The sequence below is a fragment of the Euprymna scolopes genome, chromosome 2 (genome assembly GCF_053919585.1).
Source record: "Euprymna scolopes isolate OS-2025 chromosome 2, ASM5391958v1, whole genome shotgun sequence".
NCBI classification, from domain to species: Eukaryota; Metazoa; Mollusca; class Cephalopoda; order Sepiida; family Sepiolidae; genus Euprymna; species Euprymna scolopes.
Window position 1 is genome coordinate 115,943,952 of NC_136483.1, and position 20,891 is coordinate 115,964,842.

General features: G+C 32.0%; 1 protein-coding gene across 6 annotated transcripts in view; it reads right to left on the reverse strand.

Moving 5' to 3' along the window:
- The window catches only part of LOC145294518 (uncharacterized), a 188,058-nt gene that overhangs the window by 48,781 nt on the left and 118,386 nt on the right, over positions 1-20,891 (reverse strand). For all 6 annotated transcript variants that reach the window (XM_080141389.1, XM_080141387.1, XM_080141390.1 and 3 more), the window contains 7 exons: positions 18,255-18,364; positions 16,432-16,512; positions 15,618-15,822; positions 13,249-13,860; positions 11,660-11,788; positions 10,828-10,910; positions 1,701-1,736 (listed from right to left, as the gene is read on the reverse strand). In XM_080141389.1, the coding sequence (XP_079997515.1) occupies positions 1,701-1,736; positions 10,828-10,910; positions 11,660-11,788; positions 13,249-13,860; positions 15,618-15,822; positions 16,432-16,512; positions 18,255-18,364 (1,256 nt within the window). The remainder of the gene's footprint in view (positions 1-1,700; positions 1,737-10,827; positions 10,911-11,659; positions 11,789-13,248; positions 13,861-15,617; positions 15,823-16,431; positions 16,513-18,254; positions 18,365-20,891) is intronic.

Below are 20,891 nucleotides of genomic sequence, written 5' to 3' on the forward strand. Positions count from 1 at the left end.
AAGCTTTCTGGCATCTAGGGACCAACAGTGATGGGATGAGATCTTATTGCTAAGTGGGTTTCTCGGTGATATGTACGTCGAGGGGGTACAAGTGAAACAAGTTCATCAGACCACATTCCATTAAAATATTTGTAAAACAGGCACAGAGATGCAACATTGTGGCGATGGGACAAGGGCTGGAGCTTAGTTGATAAAGTGGGACCGATTAGATTGACAGCTGTTTTTTTTAAACCTATCCAAGAGGGAGAGGCTAGTGGTTGCACCAGTCCGGATGTGCCAACAATACTCCATACATAGGCGATTGGTGGCCTTGTAGAGGTACAGGATACTCTCGGGTGTGAATAGTCTTCTAGCTCGATAGAGCAAACCCACCATCTTTGTAATGTCCTCTATGTATTTGTTCATATTGCGCGCAAATGTTAGGCCAAGGGGTTTGAATGGGGGAATTCTAGGTAGAGTGTTATTTTTCATTGATATAGGCAGTTTGAGAGGCATCTTGTAATTGTTAAAGGAGAGCAGCTTAATTTTACTAGCATTAAATGTTACCATTCATTTGCGTCCCCATTACATAATAGTCTGGAAGTCATTTTCTAACGGTTCTGCTATTCTTAGATTTATGTACATTTGTTCTTCCCTCATGCATGTTATAGAGCATTGTATCATCAGAAAATATACCCATCTTGAACACAATATTATCAGGGAGGTAGTTTTTGAATATCAGGAATAATATGGCCCAAGGATCGACCCCTGAGGCACTCCCAAATTAATATTATGCTGCTTGGATGTATGTCCGTCAATGACAACCTGTATGCTTCTATTGTCTAAGACGGATCTAATTATAGTTGGTATACGTTCAGTTATAACGTACGATTTAATTTTCATTAACAGTCCTTCGTACCAGACTTTGTTAAAGGGCTACAGCTGTGGCTTTGTCTGCTTTATCCAGTACATGGTAAATGCGTTCACAGATGAATGTTAAAATATATGCAGTAGAAGGACATTGCCTGAATCCATACTGTTTGTCAGAGAGAAGATTTGCTTTTCCGAGGTGGTGAACTTGTGTTTGATTAAGATCTCAAAGATTTTAGTGAAGAAAGGGGAGAGATTAATGGGGCAATAACTGAGAGGGGCTGTTCTTTCACCAGAATTCCTGTACACTGTTACCACAGAGGCCATCTTCCAGCTATTAGTGAAGCAAGATTCAGGAAGACAATTGACATCACATTTAAATCCCAACCTCAAGGTGAGGAATCATAAATAAGTCCTGTGCTTATGTCACATCTTTCTTGGGAGTCAAATAAAAAGCATTTTGTCAATTGCTGCATGAAGTTTTTCTACTATAAACCAGAAATTAATACCCATACAGTTGCTGACTATCATTAAGAAAGAATGACCAACATTAGGAGAAAATCTTTAAATTGTATGTAGAAATGGAATGAATAAATATATAAGAGTATAACGCTATCCACTGAAATTGTCTGCATCATATCCACAAGAGACAATTTTTTCATCAAGTTATTTAATTTTATAAGTACGCCACTTGAGTAATGCCACATAATTTAGTTGGTAGCAAGTAACTTGAATATGTTACTTTGACTGGCCTTACAAATGTTTAAAATAAATTTCTTTTCATCTTTGTAAAAATAAAAATATTCATAGCGATAATATGCAAATACAAATAGTTTTAATGTATTATTTACCTTCTTGTTGATATTGAATGACTTCTTTTCTTTTTTCTGGAACAAAAATAAAATTTGTTAGTTTGAAGATACAAAATTATTATTTCATCCAAGAATGCATTTATTTCAGTTTTTAAAGCAAAGAAATTTTGTTTGGTAGTTTTATGCTATTTTGAATTATTTAATGGCAAATTCATGTCATGTTGGTAAAAGTTTTTATACTTTAAGTTCTTAATATCTTCAAATATAGTAAATAAATTCAAATATAGTAAATAAAAAGTTTGAAAACAATGGATTTTATTTAACCCATGGATAGTGCCCTGACATGTACTATCACTCCGAGTCAGAATGGGCATGGGAATAATATAATATCAATTATGAGGTGACTGTACACTGCTTTCTAATTGCAATATCACTACTGGCTGTAGTTTGAAGTTATAGATGAGATTAAAAATAATTGAAGTAACTATTCAAGTACTTGTAGCCTGTCAATTGGTTTCAAAGATTTGTCAAAGAATAAAATTTTAATTTTTTTAGACAATTTTATATATATGTTAATCCAATTAACATCACATAAGATTTAAATAAAATACATGTACATGTAAAAGATATTTGATTTTTCGAATGAGTAATTTCCATCATCTTGGTGTTACCACATTTTTGATAAAGAGCAAAATGGTTGAAATGAGATAACAATCAAGAAATCATGTTAAAACATTCATTTAGTATATTATTAACACGTAGCTAAATTAGTATAAAGTAGTGAAATTAGACTCACACATGTAGTTGAGCCTATACAAAATTTTTTTTTTCAAGAAAAATCTTTATCTTCAAGATGTCATTCAATATGATATATTAAAGAAAAAATCCTTTAAAATTAACACATTTACAGGGTTTTGCCATTTTTTTTTTTTCAAAGTTGATTGTCACCCCTCTCCCTTTTGGGGGGAGGGGGGGTCAACGTGTGGGTGTTCATTTTATGTAAAATTGTTCATTGTACGTTGTCCCCCACCTCCTGCAACAAAACAAGTGGCCAGAAAGTGGGTGCTCATCATATTTTAACTTGTAGAAAAGTGAACTCCCAATTTTTTGAGACTAACATTTCTTCATATCTTGGAAACTACTCGCTTGCTGTAATTGTAAACATTATTTTTGTTTTCAGTGTCCCCAAAAATCTATGCTTGTGTTAATTTTAAAGGATTTTTTTTCTAGGGGGTGAAAAGTCAATTGTCTGCTCTTGTTGATTCCACATTCCCGACATTGCCAAGAGGTGTCGCTAGCAGCATATCACTCGAAATGGAAGATGGCACCAAGTAATTCTCCGATAAAATGTGTCAAAATAATTGATTTTCTTAAATAAAAAAAATCATTAAAAAAAAAACTACCTGATCGATTTATGTGATTTTTGGAATATGACATCTTCGTACAGTGACAGGTTCACATATAATTCTTGAAAAAATATTTTTTTTTATAGGCCCAACTGTAGATAAGCACCGAATATTGTATTGACTGAAATATTGTCAGTCAGTACAATATTCAGTTATATTAACATTCCTTAATTAGGCAAATTAAAATGTCAGCAAGAATTAATAGAATAGCATGCAAATGTTTACAATATTGTTAACCGTAAGCAGGTATTAGAGTGCAGACACTAATGTCTAAAATATATAATACTAGCTGGATCTGTGCACGAGCAGTGCCTGGAAAAAAAGGAAAACCGAATAAATTTCATTTACTACCACTCAATTACATATAAGTATTTTTACTTATTTAAAACTGTGACCAGACGTGTGTGGCCCTGACAGATTGCTGACTCCTGACAGTGTGTGTTGTGGATTTTTCGTTCGACTATTCATCTTATGGTTGGATCGTCATTTTCTCGCTGGTGACTGTCGATGGGGACACACATGGTTTCACAAAGTAGAACTATTAAAATAAAACAAACACGAAAAACAACGCTAATGTTTCATATATATTTGATGGTTGGACTTGTGTCTTCTCCCCGTTCTATCGATGTTACGTTTGTCTGTCAGTCGCAATTTGTCTATTTCTGTTTTGCAGTCAACTCTAAAAGCAGTCCAAGCGCTGTCATTATCAACTCCCATCCGCCACGAATGGCATCTAGTTGTCCACTGACTCTTTGTGTCAGTATCTGAAGTTACCCCCACTCCTGCTACTGGAAGCTGCTCTTCCCCGTTTTATCTGTTCTGTGGGTTTATTGTCATTGTCAAATCAAAAAGGCTCAATCTAAAAATAGCTAAAGATTCATTGTTTGCTACTTCCTATTCCTTTGTCTATTGCCACCCCCCTTTCCCAGCACTTAGTGACTCAGGTCCACTTTATCATATCACACACCTCGCATGCCCAACTTGTCATTTATTACATAAATAACAAAAAAATCATATCAACATAAATTACATAAAATTCATACATATTACATAAATAATGAAACATCAAAGACGTGTATTTCAGTTCAAAAACAAAAACGACAAAACAGAAATTCGGTGTATCATTTTCAACCCAGGATCACAGGTGTGCACCTAACTCTCTGTATTCCAGGGGTATTTGAATACCCTTTTAAAAAAACTTTGCAAAGCAATTCTTTTTTTTGACTGGCTCCGGATAACTGGTACAACTTCTCATACCCGAGAGGGAAAAATCAACCTCGCCCCTCCATTGAAGTAGCAAAAAAAACAGGAGGAATTTTAACCACCTCCACAATATTTCACCCCACCCACCAAAAATAAATAGGAGGAATTTTAAACACCTCACAAAATAACATTCTGCAATTTCGCCCCACCCTCCCAAAAATAGATAGGAGGAATTTTCACCACCTCCACAAAATTGCTTTTCTACTGTTTCTTTTTTCGACAACCCTAAAACAATATAATTCAACACAAGAAAACCTACAACCTGAAAACGATATAACATTTAACAATTATAAGTCTCTTTTCTCTTTCTATTTCTATTTTTTCTCCTTCCTTGTAATAATCGATTAAAAGGTCTCTGTGCAATTTTACACGCAAGAAACTTATGTAATCTTCATCGTAAGAAATACATAAAAATACATTAAAGAAGTTTTTTTTTAACACATGAACAAAATGTTTTTCTGTAAAATTAAGATAAGTCTCTTTTCTTTCGTCTTTTTTTTTACCAACAATAAAAATATAAAGTTTGTATGCAAATGTACAGAAAAAATAGAAATTTTCACTGTGATTGTCTCGTTGTTCTCATTCTTTTTTTTTTCTTTATTTTAAAGTGAAGGGCTTTCTCTCTTCTCCTCCACACAGATCATCGGCCTACATCTCCTAATTTTATCCCCCCCCCTCCCACGTGAATTGTAAAGTGATAAAAAATTTAAAAAAAACACTAAAATTCTAGATTGACCTCACCACAATCACTCTTCATAAAACGTTATGCTGCTAGCAGTCCTTGTAAACCGTGAGTGAAAAGACGGGAGAACGCCGCATTGCCACAAATATAGAAGACCCCTATATCGACAAAAATTGAAATTGCTAGCAAATCCTGTTCTAGGCTTACATTTCCACAAAGTAACAAAATGACATACCGCCATGCCCTCCGATCCCACTTTAACATCGAGTGAACATGTGAATTGCTCCCCTTACTTTTAAACTCGTTCAATACAAACATGTGAATTGCTCCCCTTACTTTTAAACTCGTTCAATACAAATCACTATCTATTATCAAAACTTCCAGAAATATCACCTCTGAGGCTCCCCTCCCTCATAGGAGACCTCCGCACCAGCGTGTTGCACCCCGTCCCTGCTCTCACCTCCACCTGGAGCAACCTTCCTACAGACAGAAAAAAAAATCAATCCTCACAACAAAAGGGAAAAAATGATCAACAAAAGAGAAAAAAAAACATGTATACAAAAAGAATGACATGGTTTCTGTCTTTTTAAAAAAAAAAAGAAAAGAAAAAAAAAGCAGTTTCCCCTATTTTTTAAGCATAATTGTAAAAAGTATAGAAAAACTGACAAATCCTACTATATTAAAAAAAAAAAAAATCAAATTTCTGTTCACACAGACGTGCGAAACCCCACACTCACTCTCCATCTTTTTTTCCCATCAAATTAAAAGCTTCTCCACTCTATCCACACTTTTCATTGTAGTCGCCAACCTCCTGACACCCCTCTCTTTTTTCTTCTATCTTGGCTGACCCCCCCACATCACTCCCTTTTTTTCATTGTCCTGATACCTGATTTCCTTACTGTCTTCTTCAAACGCACTACCGCTATGATGGCCTCTCTCTCTCTCTCTCTCAATGAATCACAGATTGAAAAACCTGTATTCGCACATGTTTTTAGGAGGGAAGAAAATATACGTCTACACATGCTAACAAAACTAAACAAAAATGCTAGAAAAATATTTCATGAAAATGGAAAAATTAATTGGCCTAAATCTGCTGAGTTTTCTGTGCAGAGCCACAAAACAAAAGAAAGCCACTCACCACGTATCCTTTTTTTTCATCACGCATTTCCCTTGTTCCTTGATTTTCTTTCCTTCCTTCATTCTCGATTGCTTTACTTGTTTCATTTTTCTTCCCTTTTTGTGTGCTGTGTTTTGTTTAGTTTTTTTTTTTTTTTTTTAATGAATTCGGCTATTTCAATTTTTTCTGATTTTTTTTTTTCTCTCTAAGTCTATCACGTGAGCGCTTTCGTTTTTTTTTCTTCTTTTTTTGTGTATCCATGTTTTTATTTTTTGTTTAGTTTCTTCTTTTTCAAAATGGATTCAGCTGTTTCAATTTTTTTTCTGCGTGTCCTTTTTCGTTATGTAATCCCCCCAAGGTCGGATCTCCGGTCTAACGGAACCATTTGTGACCAGACGTGTGGTCCTAACAGATCACTGACTCCCAATGTTGTGTGTCGTGGATTTTTTGTTCGCCGATTCCTCTTATGGCCGGATCGTCATTTTCTCGCTGGTGACTGTTGATGGGAACACATGTGGTTTCTCAAAGTAGAAATATTAAAATAAACACGAAAATCAAACACTAATGTTTCACATATATTTGATGGTTGGACTTGCGAGCGTGTGTGTCTTCTCCCCGTTCTATCAATGTTACGTTCGTCTGTCAGGCGCAATTCCTCTATTTCTGTTTCAGTCAACTCTAAAAACTGTCCAACCGTTGTCATTATCAACTCCCATGCGCCACGAACAGCATCTAGTTGTCCACTGACTGTGTCGGTATCTGTAGCATTACAAGTTTATTTTTTCTCTTTAGATAATTGTTATTTTATCATCTTGCATGAAAAGAGCTATATAAAAGATGCTTAAAACCGTTTGAATTATGCAAATACCATCAGTAATTCAAAAGTTATGAGAATTTTAAGCGCCAAAATTTAGGCTTTTCCGTGGACATTTTCCTTTAGAAAAAGTGGGCTAAATTACGGACCTCAACATTTCAAGAAATTTGGTAATTTCGCCATCATTTATTTATTTTTCAAGCTATTCTCATAAAACTTGGTCCTCTTATGTAAAATTTTGTGCTCTTTCTGATTATGCAGTTAAATCTGATGTATCTCTTTACCATAAGCCATGAATTATAAATTAAGATGGACAAATTTCAATTTCCTTTACACTGGCGCATGGTATCATACAGTGAGTGACTATTCATGAACAAAACTAAGTATTATAGTGGTATTTAAATATAGCTTTATTGAGAGCAGGCATTTTCCTGCCTCTTCACCAAAGGAGAGCTTAATCTGGGATGTAGCCATTGAATGCCTAAAGAGCATTCATAGCCAGTATTTACTACTCCCCTCAAAGAAAAATAAAAATTGAGTAGGTATGAATTCATTTCAGAAATAAATCAAAGAAAATTTTTCATATAGGTTTTGGATTTCTGTAAAAGATGGAAATTCATCTAGTCAACCAGAACTTATGCATTTTGGGACCAGTCCAATTTTCAATTTTGTAAATCTTCTCTATCTGGCCCAAAATATACCCCTATTTTCCGAGATGCAACCATAAATGAATCTTTGATGTAGCTTTCACAGTACCAGGATACCAAGAATCCTGATAAGCAACAACTATATATTCACCAATCGATGGTAGTTTTTGTCATTTCTATTCTGTTTTACTGAAAATTCAACTATGTAAACAAAGAAATAAAACAGTAATTTTTTTTTTACTTTTATAGGTTTTAGGGTATGCTGAAAACAAATATCGCATTTAAATTTTCTGCAAATAAGTAGTTTTTCGGATATTAAGCAATGTCATTTATCTAATCACTGATGGCCAGCGAAGGATATTTTAAAATTGATAAGATAAGTCGGCAAATATCATCTGTTTCAGAACTATTTTCATGTATAATATGCAAATATTTGATAATGATTAATTGTGCAGAAATTTCTTTAAAATGTTATCCTTATATGCGCAAACGCATGTATCAAGATGGCCACTAGCAATAATATAAGAAATGACATTTTTTTAAATTCCTGAAAGCTACTTATTTGCAGAAGATTTAAATGCGATATTTGTTTTCAGCACACCCGAAAACCTTAAGTCATTTTAAATAAGTATGTTAAGGTAAAAAAAATTTACAAAATGCATCACAATGAAATTTTTTATCGAACCGCCTTATTATTATTTAGATATCCTCAATTAAAAAAAATGGATTTGTTTTACAGATTCGAAAAAATGGTCCTGACAATGAGTTAAAAATAAATTCAAGTTTCACAATATATTTTATTTAATTGTTAGATGAAAGTACAGAATATTTAACAAAACACCCTCCCTTAAGAATAGGTTTCGAAATAATAACGTTATTATTTCAGCATGGTAGCTAAGTGCACAATTACCTTTTATTTGTTATATATTTGTTTTTATTTATTTATTTATTTTTTTTTTACCATTAAAAACACAATTCTACCTTAAGTACAAGTAAGAAGTTATAAATACAATGAAAACAGAAACGCATGTACTTAGTACATTTTGTTGTTTTTTAACGCTTTTAGTACACATGTACTGAAAGCATTAAAAACAACAGAATAGTATTGTTTGGAAATCAAATTTGAAAAGCTTGAAAAAAAACTTTTTAAATCACAAACTCAGAATAAAAAATGAAACTTTTTTTCTGCTTTCAAAACGAAAGCAGAAAAAACAGTTTTCTATTTTCCAGAATACAAACTAAAATCGTTAATATACTGACTGTAGGCAGCTCAGCGCTGGTTAGCGCATAGCGAGCAGTTTTCCCTTTAAGTGGATTTGAATTAAGATAACATTTTAAAGAAATTTCCGCACAATTAATAATTACCAAATATTTACATATACATGAAAGTAATTCTGAATCTATATGAAAATGGATGATATATGCCGATTTATCTTATCAATTTTGAAATATTCTTAGTCAACTTTGCTCAGTCGTAACTTTCCTTCCTGTGATCGCAAAAATATAAATCAAAGTCCAGTAGAGATGGACTTCTATGCTTATATAGCCTGTAAAATTTCAGCCATATCCACTCAAATTTAACTCCGCGCATGTGTATCCAAACGTAACGTACGAAATGTAAACATTGAAAAAACAGTTTCCTTTTTGCTGTCGTCATTTTTTATTTTTTTTTATTTTTAGTTTTAACTTGGAGCATAAAAACATTGAACGCAATGAAAGAAAAATAAATTACCATAATTAGAATGCTTATTCTATTCTCTTTCAAGCAATGTAATTCTTTTAAAAATTGACCCACAAATAAAAAAGATATGACTTGTTGAAACACATTAGGTATGTAATATTCCTGTGTTTAAAAAGTTTAATATGTGTGTGGGGCGGTTTGCAAATAATAGCAACGATATACAAACACTTGAAAAAAAAAAAAATAAATAAATAAAAAAAAATATATTTTAATTTTTCAATTAAAAGAGTAAGCAAACAGTTTGTACAAAAATCAATTGTATATTAGAATAAAAACTTCATAATTAAGAATAGGCATTCACAAATTAGCATACATTTCTATAGTAACTGCCTTAATTACACATGATCACTAGACCATGTTTATCTGGTCTAGTGATTTTATGGTTACAGAACACAATGCCATTTATTGCTACTACAATATACATCATTCTTTTCTCAATAAGCAAACCAAAAATAGAAACACTCATGCATAACAATTAAAAGTAAAAAATAGTATGTAATGGTTATTAATTAGAACAGAATTGTTGATGTTTTGTTATGCATATTCTTGTTAGTCACTCTACTCCAAGGATGAAATTAAGCAAAGAGAAAATTGTTGAGAATAAAATATAAAAATCATTGAATTTTTTTTTTTTTTAGACATGTATCAATAAGTGCATAGGAAGCAGGATTTTATAAGTAACCCATTTTTATGAAGCTATAAGATTGAAGCAATTGTATATATAATACTAGTGAAGCAATTGTATATATAATACTAGTGAAGCAATTGTATATATAATAATACTAGTGAAGCAATTGTATATATAATACTAGTGAAGCAATTGTATATATAATAATACTAGTGAAGCAATTGTATATATAATAAATTAATATGAAAAATAAATTTTCAATGGTAAAGCAAACCAATTTGGATAAAAAATACTTTACCTGGTTAAGAGGAACAAACAATAGAATAAGTTAAGATAAAGAGTACATTATCAAGTCAATAAGGTTTACAGAAAGAGGAACATGCAGAAACCTCTTTAGGCCATGGCATTTTAAAGCTAATTGCTTCTCGTCAGAAAAAAAAAAGTCAGCATTATAAAAACACCAACTTTGAAAACATTCCGATTAAAAATGGAAAAATATTTCAGATTAGAATTGAAAAAAAATTATGCGGGGGGGGGGGGATACGAGGATTTTTTCATATATATCTTTTAGCCATTTTTTTTTTTTGTCACTTTCTCTTTTATCCCCCATCATATTACCCCACCATATTTTTTTCAATTTTAATCTGAAAACTTTTTCCATTTCTTATCTGAATGTTTTCAGAGTCAATGTCTTTTTACCTTTATATTTATACAATGCTGGCTCTGACGAAAAGCATTTAGCTTCAAAATGACATGGTCTAAAGAGGGTTCTTACATATTTCTCTTTCTGTAACTCTTATTAACTTGATAATGTAATAAGTTCCTATGTAACTTTACTCTTAACTTATTCATATATGTGTTTACTTACTTTATGCTTAGAGGCTTCACAGTTGGATGGAGCTCAGTTTTAATTTCTTTTGTTTCTAATTTGTCATCATCTTCAACAGAATCCTGCAAACAAAACAATTTGGTTTATTTTATGGCATAATCAACCTTTAAAACTAGATTATTTAATGCAGCAGTTTAAAAATGTTTTGTAGCTTTAATTCAACAGATTTTTATTCTTTTGTTGGTTTGCAAAATGTTTTGGTCAAATAGTAAAAGGTTTTGGTCAAATAGTAAAAGGTTTTGGTCTAAATAACAAAATGAGATTTAACTTAAAGCTATATCCCACCCCCTAAAAGTTTGATATTGTCACCTTTTTTCAAGGGGTAAGCCATGTAGTGCTATGAATAGATAGAATGAGTAAAAAAATATATACATAAAAACAAGGAAATTCTGTAACAGGAGAGAAAAGATGAAACCTCTCACTATTAACCAAGAATTGTCTACAAAATTAAAAGTAAAATGAACTTGTAGAAGAATGCAAGAACTCGCAAGATTAAAAAAAAAAATCAACAAACCCTAATGAAGTTTTGGAGAATTAGAGATCGATTTGATCAATATCAGGTAGGTCCTGTGTGAAATGGTAGGAGGTTGAAATGTCCAAAGCTCCTAATAAACTCATATTACGTTTCTGCTGCGATGTATTTTACTCGATATATGCATGTCAGATATATATTAGATATGATATACATTAAAAAAAGTATTTATTGAAAAAGAATGGAGTAGTTAAAAAAAATGGGTGCTCCAAACATCTTCCAAATAAAGATTTTAAAAATGTAAAAACAGACAAAATACAAAAGATTAAAAATACTTACTTTTCTTTTCTCTTCTTGGCTCTTGCGAGCGTTTTCTAACCGGGCTAAAGCTTCCTTTCGCCTTTCTTCTCGCTTTTCTAACTTTTCAAATGCTTTTACAATGGCTTCCATTTTTCTTTCTTCTCGTGTCTATGAAAAGCAAAAAAGCATGAAGCATAAAAAAAAAAAATACTATCAATGTGCAAGGTTTATTGCAATTTAGATGTCTAAATGAATTTTAAAGACAATTTAAAATATAACTTGGAAAAACTGATCAATATAAAAATGGCCAATGTTAGCACAGGCGTTATAACCTAGTACTCTAATTGGAATCCTTGACTAACCCACTTTGGGCTAGGAGCAAAATGTAGCATTTGTTCTGACACTGCACTTCTGTTCTCATTAAGTGAAAGAGAAATCCTTCTAGACAGAGATAATTTATTTTTATCTCAATCCAGAGCATCTCTTTTTGGGGAAGTGGATTTTCCACACAAGTCTGTCCTTGTGGGAAGGAAAGTAAATAGGTAATCACTCATTGATCAAACTAAGTTTTATTTTCCAGAATTTTATTATATTTAATCATTAATATATGGCACAATTATGTTGACACACTAGTTTTTGCCAGGTCACTAAAGTTAAGCAATAGTGTGCCTGGCCAGTACTAGATGGGTGACCATTTGGGAAGGCTAAGTGCTGTATGTACTGCACAGAGTCATAGAAATTTCCAGGTTGGGATCTAGGGGGCACGTTTAACTCAATGGGGGAGATTCACACCAGAATCAAGACAGCAAACAATGGGAAACTACTGTCTTTACTTGTCTTCCCGAGATTACTATAGCTCTACAATTTGGAAAGCTGTGGTCGCTGACGCTGTTAAAATAGCAGGGCTGCTGCTGATGAATCACTAATGAGGACAAAAGTCCGAAGATAATCTTTTGTTTGCTAGAAATGAATATGAACGGTGATATTGAGTTAACTAATAGACTGAGTGGGTGGAGAACATATTTTTCAGTATTAGGCATTTCTAATCTGCAACGGTTTCAGCATAATAATTGTGTGACTGCAAACTGGAGAAAAGAATCTCTTCAACTGAACTACATTAGAAATTTGATATTGGTGGGATTACACATGCCATATGTGCTCAGTGGCCCAGGTCACTTGATCATGTGCAGCATGCCACCTCCTGCATCAGGAGCATCTAAGATATCTCAGACACTAGGAGCATGATAGACTGAGGAAGATTTAGTTCAAGTGCGAAGTGATATGACTGCATATTGATGTTAACCCTTTGGAACGGAGCATATGGAGAACAAGCATATGGCATTGCTTGGTGTGGTCCACCCAGAGTCCCGGACACGTGCAACAACCTAAATACCAAAATTAGAAGCAAAAGGACTGGATTTGAACCGAGTTTGGCAATTGTGTCATTTATTCTATGTCATTTATTTTCACTTAAAGTCATCTGAAAAAGAAAATGCTGAAATTTTTATTTCATACATCAGTGACCTATCACCATTATTCTAATTAAATTATCTCACTAGAAATGTCGTCCAAATATCAGTTATCTCAAATATTTGAGACATATAAAAAAAAAAAAAAAATGTACTTACCATTTTTCTTGGGGGCTCCGATGGGTCGTCTGTTGGAGAAACTTCTTCATCAACATTTGTTGGCAGTGGAGCTGCAGCTACTGCTGCAGCAACAGCAGCAGCGGTAGCAGCTGCTGCTACTTCCTCAGATGGTACAGTTGGGGTTGGAGGAGGAACAGAAGGAGGAGGACGGGCTGGGGGTGGTGGGGGTGGTGGAAGTGGTAACACAGGAGGGGACACCACATTGTGACTGTTGTTAGAGACTGCAATGGCTGCTAGGGCTGCACTTGGAGCTGTTGCAACAGCTGCCAAGTCCTCAAGGGTACAGGGTGACTGGGCAGACATTGAGAGTGACATGGAGTTGACTCGATGAGACATTGACATGGAAAGGGGAAGAGACTGATTGAGAGAGCATGAGTTGAGAGATGATCCTGGGCTAAGATTTGAAGTTGAGTGACAAGTGGGAACAGGTAAAGAGTGGGGTGTGAGAGAACTATTCACGGGAGATGAATTGAGAGACATTGACGGGATATGAGAAGGTGAATGCAGTTTTCCTGTAGAGGGAGACAGAGAGGACTTGGCTGATGTGGGGGTCTGAGGTTTACTGCTGTTAGTTGACATTGGAAGACTTATCTAAAAAGGAAAGAAATAATGAACATTTATATATATATATATATATATATATATATATATATATATACACACAAAAAAAAAAAAAAAAAAAAAACTTTTTATAGGGTTCAATCATTACACGGGTCCGTTATTTCATTTTACAGTTTTGTTTTATTCAGTTAACTTACACATATTTTGCATGTGAATAATAACTTCCTCCTCAAGAAGTTTCAGCCAGTTTGATTGGCTGTTCGTATACACTTAGCAGGATATCAGATATGATACCGGGTTAAGGGCATCAGAACAGTCTTCACAACTTAAAGCAGGTTGCTGTAACAAAGATCAGCCATGTAAGTTGTGAAAAGTTCATCAAGCCTGTCGTTTTCACACTAATAGGTTTTCTTTTTGCCACATGCAAATTTACTAGCAATTGCACCGTTGAGGAACATTAATCGAAATACATTTCCGATGTGTTCATTTGACTGCTACTATGTGTAGTCACTTACAATTTTCAATGTCCACAAAATCTCTGCTTGAAGCATGTAGTTCTTTGAAGCAAAATCCAAAACACAAGTTTTGTTTGTAGTTTATATCTAAAGTTCCAGTGTCTTAGGGCTGAAATTTTACATGTTGATTTGGGGTTGTCAGTTGAAGTTGATGGTTTTGGAACAAAACTTAAGTTGTTAATTTGAATGCTGATTCTTAACATGTGCATTTGTTTATTTTGTATTTAGTGCCAGCCATGTGTGATTTCAAGGCACTTTCACCCATTTTGCTCAAAACAAATATACAATAATCATCTCAACAATCATACTTACATTCTCAGATTAACTTATATTTGGCCAACCAAGCACGATTAAATATTGTTATTTTTCCAATTGTGTATTAGTCTATGCTGAATTCGTTTTACCTTTAAATTTCCGGTATTGGGATACAAGAGTTATGCCTCTTTATCACGAAACTACCCAATCAAGTAGTTTCAAGATAAAGGGGCATAATCCACAATCTTAAAAATTCAAAATTTAAAAGTAAAAGCAAGTTTCGTGATAAGGGACTTAACCTCGCATTATGATGCAATTTCAAAGCAATGTATTTCGATTTTATTTTCAGAATTTAAAAAATATTTTAAATGGTATTTTTATTAATACTTAAAAAGTAATTTGATAGTATTTATTTTAATTTTATTTTTAATAATTAGGCACAAATTTTTACTAGATATAAAGAATACAATTTTTAAGACATTTTCAAGGTATTTTCTATATTTTCAAAGATTTTACAAGGAAAGAGAAATATGGCCTTTCCAAAGCAAAAGTTGAATTCAAGAAATTTTCAAGTTTGTGTGAACCCTGTCAAATGATTAAAATAAAATATTTACCTTGGGAGATTGAGAAAAAAAAAATTTTTTTAGACAGTTTTCATAAAAAATTAAAAACAGACAAACTATCTGCTTCACTGTTTTAACAAACAATTCTTTTTCCCAACCACCTTTTTTTTTTTAGTCAATTAAATTTCTAACTAGATGTATCTTTATAGTTTTATTTTATTCTCTCCCCCTCCTCCATTAGTCTAGTGCGATCAAAATATTTTTGGAACAAGATTTTTAATTTACCATAATTTACTTTAGTTCTTAGCAATTCCTTGATTGTGTGAATACAGCATTTTCAAAAACTTCTACATACCTCCATCCACTGCCAACTTCATATTTGCCTTTAATGTTAAAATTATTATTTTAATTATGAATAAACATGGTTCTAAAAGATATCAAAATATTGTTTTACCTTTTTGTCTGGTGGTATGGCCAAGGGACGAGCTTCAGCGGCAGTAGCAACTGCAATGGCAGCTGCAACAGCAGCTGCAGAAGCCGCTGCATTAGCATCTGTGGAGACAGGGATGTGAGAGAGTTGACCTGCGACTCCAGGCTCCACTTTGATATCAAGAAAAGAGTTGTCAACTGTAGATTTATTTTTTGACTTTCTTCGAGCTCTGATTAAAATAATGAAAATATATATGTATATATATATATATAAAAAATCATTGAAAGCACAAAAAGTAAACCTGCAATTAAAAACATTTATTAATCATTATAACTATAAAGAATTTGATGGTAGGAAGTTTTCTTTAAGGAGGATATTTTTAAAATTATTTAATAATTTTTTTGTCAAATCTCACATGGACATATTAAGCAAAAGAATTCTAATGGAAAATAAGTATTTTATTAGGAAAAATACATTCTACAAACCAAAGCAAAAGTTTTTTATTAAATAACATTGTATAGTTACTAGGTATTAATTGTACTGAATTGTCCTGAAACATTGTTTTAATATCCAAATTAACACAACAGTAAAACCTGCAATAAAACACACCCAGTCATAATATAGAAGTGATTGTTGGTAGGCAATCTATACTTATGTATATTGAAAGAAAGGCATACAATAATAAAAAAAAAAAAATGATAAAAGGCACATTTTGAATCTTATGTATGTGTGTGTAATTTTAATTTATAAATTAAAAGAATTATATATTTTTATAAACTTAACTATATAGACAAAGAAAAATTATGTCATTTATGAGGTTAAAAGAAATAATACAAACCTGTTTAAATTTAACCTTTTATTTTTAGACTTATTAAGTGGGCAATTTATCCTTGAGCAAGCACATTCCGTGTGTAGAACACTGAAAAATGAAGATAGAAAGATAAAAATTACTACTTTAGCATGTTAATAATTCCTAAGCTTACTTAACTACTTTAAAAATTACTACTTTAGCATGTTCACAATTCCTAAACTTACTTTAGCATGTTCATAATTCCTAAACTTACTTATTTTTTATTAAAATACTGGATGACATTAGAAATTAACAGTTTAGGTATCAGTTATTTAAATGGGATGCCAAAGATTTACCAGCAACTAGAATGTCATAGAAACCAGCAAGACAAGTCATCAAATGGTTTTTAATCTACTTTGAAGTTGGATATCATTTTTTTTTGTTCTTCAAAATACAATCAAGTAACATTTAGATTAAAAAAATGAAATTTTGAACAAAATTAATTTTTAGAGAGGAATCCGTTTTCAACATTAGTTTAATGTACATGAGACCCCACCTTCGCCAATATTAATTTTGTGGTTTGTAAATGGAAAGAGGAGAGTCATAATCCTTGCCTTTCTACACAGTTAAATTAAAAAATATTAATAAACCATAAAGTGTAAATAAAAATAACCCAAATACATCAAATTCACATGATAAATGAATCACCCTCCTCACATCTAAACAATAAATAGGTATGTTTAGAAAATAAGTTATGATCTGAACATTTAGTAATTGATAGCATAATATTCCAAAGTTCTTTTAATACTGATATATTTTTTATCTTAAATTTAATTTTTTTTTTTTTACATATGGCTGATTTCCTATATAAATTAAACTCTTAAATTGAGCAAAATGATAGAATAAAATTAGAAAAAATACCACTCATTCTTGAAAAGAGAACTTAATGCAATTTAGTGAATAGCGATCAATGAATTTAGTTTGTTGATATTCCACAGAGTTGCCCATTCTGTTGTCAGCAATCTGTTCATTTTTCCTCTGCTCCTACTGGTAGTGTCAACTAGTATTTATTCAAAGATGGTATACAATCTAACCCAAAACAAAGGTAAACAGTTTTGTTTATTGTTAAGTGATTCCTCAGATTTCCTCAAGGCAGTAGGTGGTTATTTAAATTTAGAATGTTTGTTCTCCGAGAGCGTTTGCTTATCAAAATGAAAGATCATGGCTTATCAATATTGCTACTACATCTGGACTAGTGCACCAATCACTAACCTTTTCCTTTTAGACAAAATGCAAAATTACTGAACTAATAAATTCCTCACTGTCAAGCTTCAGCCCTCGTCACATCGCCAGTGTTGCATCCCTATGCTAGTTTTACAAGTAATTCCAGGGAATGTGCTCCAATATACTTAAAGCACTTGTACTCCCTTCCCTCAATGAAAATGCCTCTAAACAATCACAATAGCCTAAAATTCTCACCCTTTCATTGTAGAGGCCCCTGGATGCCAAAAGATATTTTATTCTGATAAAGTCTTATCTCAAACCACTTGCTTTTGGAATATTCTTGCTCTCTGGACAACATATCAACATGCAAAAATTAAATGTTATGTACACATCTTGCTGTCCAATTGTACACTAAGGTTAGCAGCCAAAAAAACTAAAATATTTAATTTATAATTGGATGGACCAGATGCATTCAGTCCTTTTCCAACACTTAATATAAATTTGTGCAAAAGTAAACCAAATAGATTTGAAAGCAGTTACAGGAGCAGTTGAAGTATTGCTAAATCCCTCATCAAAAATTAATGTTCAACCATCGCTGTTGACATCATCAAGTAAATAATTATAAACAAAAAAAAAAATCAACTTACCCATCGTCTTGAGTAAAATCAAACGGTATGGTTATTTCAGCACCTTTTGATATCATTTTTGTGGAATAAATTAAGAAACGAATGAGACCGTGTTGCAATAGATGTCGCATCTAGAGAAAAAAAAATAGCATTTTTATTGATTTTACACAAGTCTTCTTCATCAGTTGAAAATCATTTAAGCAAAGAAATTGTAATAAAATAAATGGATTTAATAATTTTATTAAGATTTTCTTATTCAAAATGATTGCATGTCATTTGTATTTATATTATTGTCATATTTAAAACCACACAAAACATCAAGCCTTATAATTGAGAAAAATTATCATTTAGTAATACTCTTAATGTTTCGTTAACCAGTTAGTCTAAATTCATGATTTAAAGAAAAAAAAAAAAAACGTTTTCTAAACTATAAAATGAATAAAAATGAAAGGCAATGAAAAAATATTTACATTTTTAAAATATTTAAAACATTTCTTAGATTTATACAACTACTATTATACAAAGAAAATTTAAGATTAATGTTTCAAACTCAAAATCACAGACAGTCAAAAATAACAAACTGACACACTAAATTTTTATATCATTTGAGTTATAAACATATAATCAGTTTCATATCTGTATTATATGCTGGCATCTATTGGGCAACTTTTAGAAATTGATTTTTAAACTAATCTGTCTTTTACTAGGTTTTTATTTCAAATCCATCCTTATTTTTTCATCTGCCAATCCTATTGTCTCAACTGTTCTACATGTACAAACTCAAGAACTCGCATCCATTCTTTCAATACGACGAAACCAAGTCTCCTGTTCAGTCCACATCTCCCCAATTCAGATGTAAGCTTTATCTGAAGTCAGTAGATTTAAGCCTGTCTTTAAGACTAACATTACACACCCACCATACCATTTTCACATCAGTTCTCTTCATTTCAATATATTTTCCTAATATATTATTCATGTGTTAAAATATAATATTAAGATGAAGTGTTTTTTCACCGTGATGGGGAAAGGTTGTGAAAACATTGGTCGCATCATCCTACTGGAAATTGCTCCAACTTAGGAAATAACTTACAAAAATAATTAGTTGTACCTCAGACTGTGCAGTTGCTTGCTGGGAAGGTCTTCAAAATAACTCTGAGAGGGAAATCTATCAGAATGATTGTGAGAAAGGTATTTTGAATTAAAACTGAAAAGTAAACAGGTCATGTTGATAGTTTTATTTATGCTTGTTAAGATAGAATCACCAGATCGATTTTTTTTAATATGTCGTTTTAAGCAAAAACAGTACTTACTTGTCATGTTGAAAATAGTAATACAAAAAGAATATATTTTAGACAAATGTTTTTTTTTTTAATTCACGCCCCCCCCCCCATTTTGAAATGTCTATTAAAAAGTAAATAATTAATTTACTCAAAGTTTTCTATATCACAAATTGAAGATCAATAAATAATATATTCAAATTTAAAACAAAAAAAAAGTGTTTTTTTTTTTTAGAAATTTACGTGTGAAGTCCAAAGTTTAAAACCTTTTTTTTTTAATTAAAATCACGTTTTTTTTTGTTTTTTTTTTAACTGAAACCTTGGTCCTTGCTCCTTTAATTGAAAAAAAAAAAAATTAGAGTTTGAATTACATTTTTCGAGTAGTTATAAGCTGGGAAAGACGGGGGGGGGGGTCGAATTATTAAATATTTTTCACAAAGTTCCTGACACACCTATCACTACGGTCTTAAAATCTACCATTAAAGTGTCGAAAAGACAGATAAGTATGTTCCTTGTGTTCGCATTCTTCAAGATGTTTACATCTAGGGAAAATGCAATTTCCCCCAGTTTTCCATAAAAATTACTTTTAACTGAACAATTTTCTACTTAATGAATTTTCGTAATTTTTGGATATATTACTATTTTTGACATTTTGCTTAAAACCACATCTTGAAAAAACCAATTCGTCGACGATCTTAACAAGCACAGTTTTATTGTAGAAATTTGTGTAGATAATCAAGTTCTGAATAATTGATTGAATCAGATTTTCAAGGCAACCTTATTAAGACAAAGTCATTAAAACAAACTGGACAAATCTATATATCAGAATTTATCTGTGCTTTTCTTGGGGGTTGTTTGAACTAATTTGACTGAAATTAGTTTGTTGAAAAGAAAAAAAATTTGTTTTTTTTTTTAAGTCACATTTCAGGTTTTAGAAGTACCTATTTACAATGCCTCCCCACAAGACAGTCAGACACCAGGGTAGTTTTTTTAACATGGAGAAAAGGCACAAAAATTAAAAATTGTCTCAGTCGTGAAGGATTGCTCCTCCACTTACAGAGAACAAGAAATTGAAGTGCAGCATCTGAAGAACAGATACTACACTTTGATTTTGGTCAAAAGATTTTAGAAGTAGACTCAAAGTTAATCTTTGTTGAATCTCCAGGACAGACCCTGTAAAAAGTGAAAAAAAAAATAAAGACATGCAAACAATCCCTTGTCATAGTCATTAGGAGGAAAAAAAAAAAAAAAAAAAAAAAAAGGTTAGAATATTTCTCTTTCAAGAACATGAGTTATAAATTAGTATAAATTTATAGCATGACATTCATATGCATTTCATCTAAAATTTTGCAATTTTTATTTATTTATCTTTTTACTAATT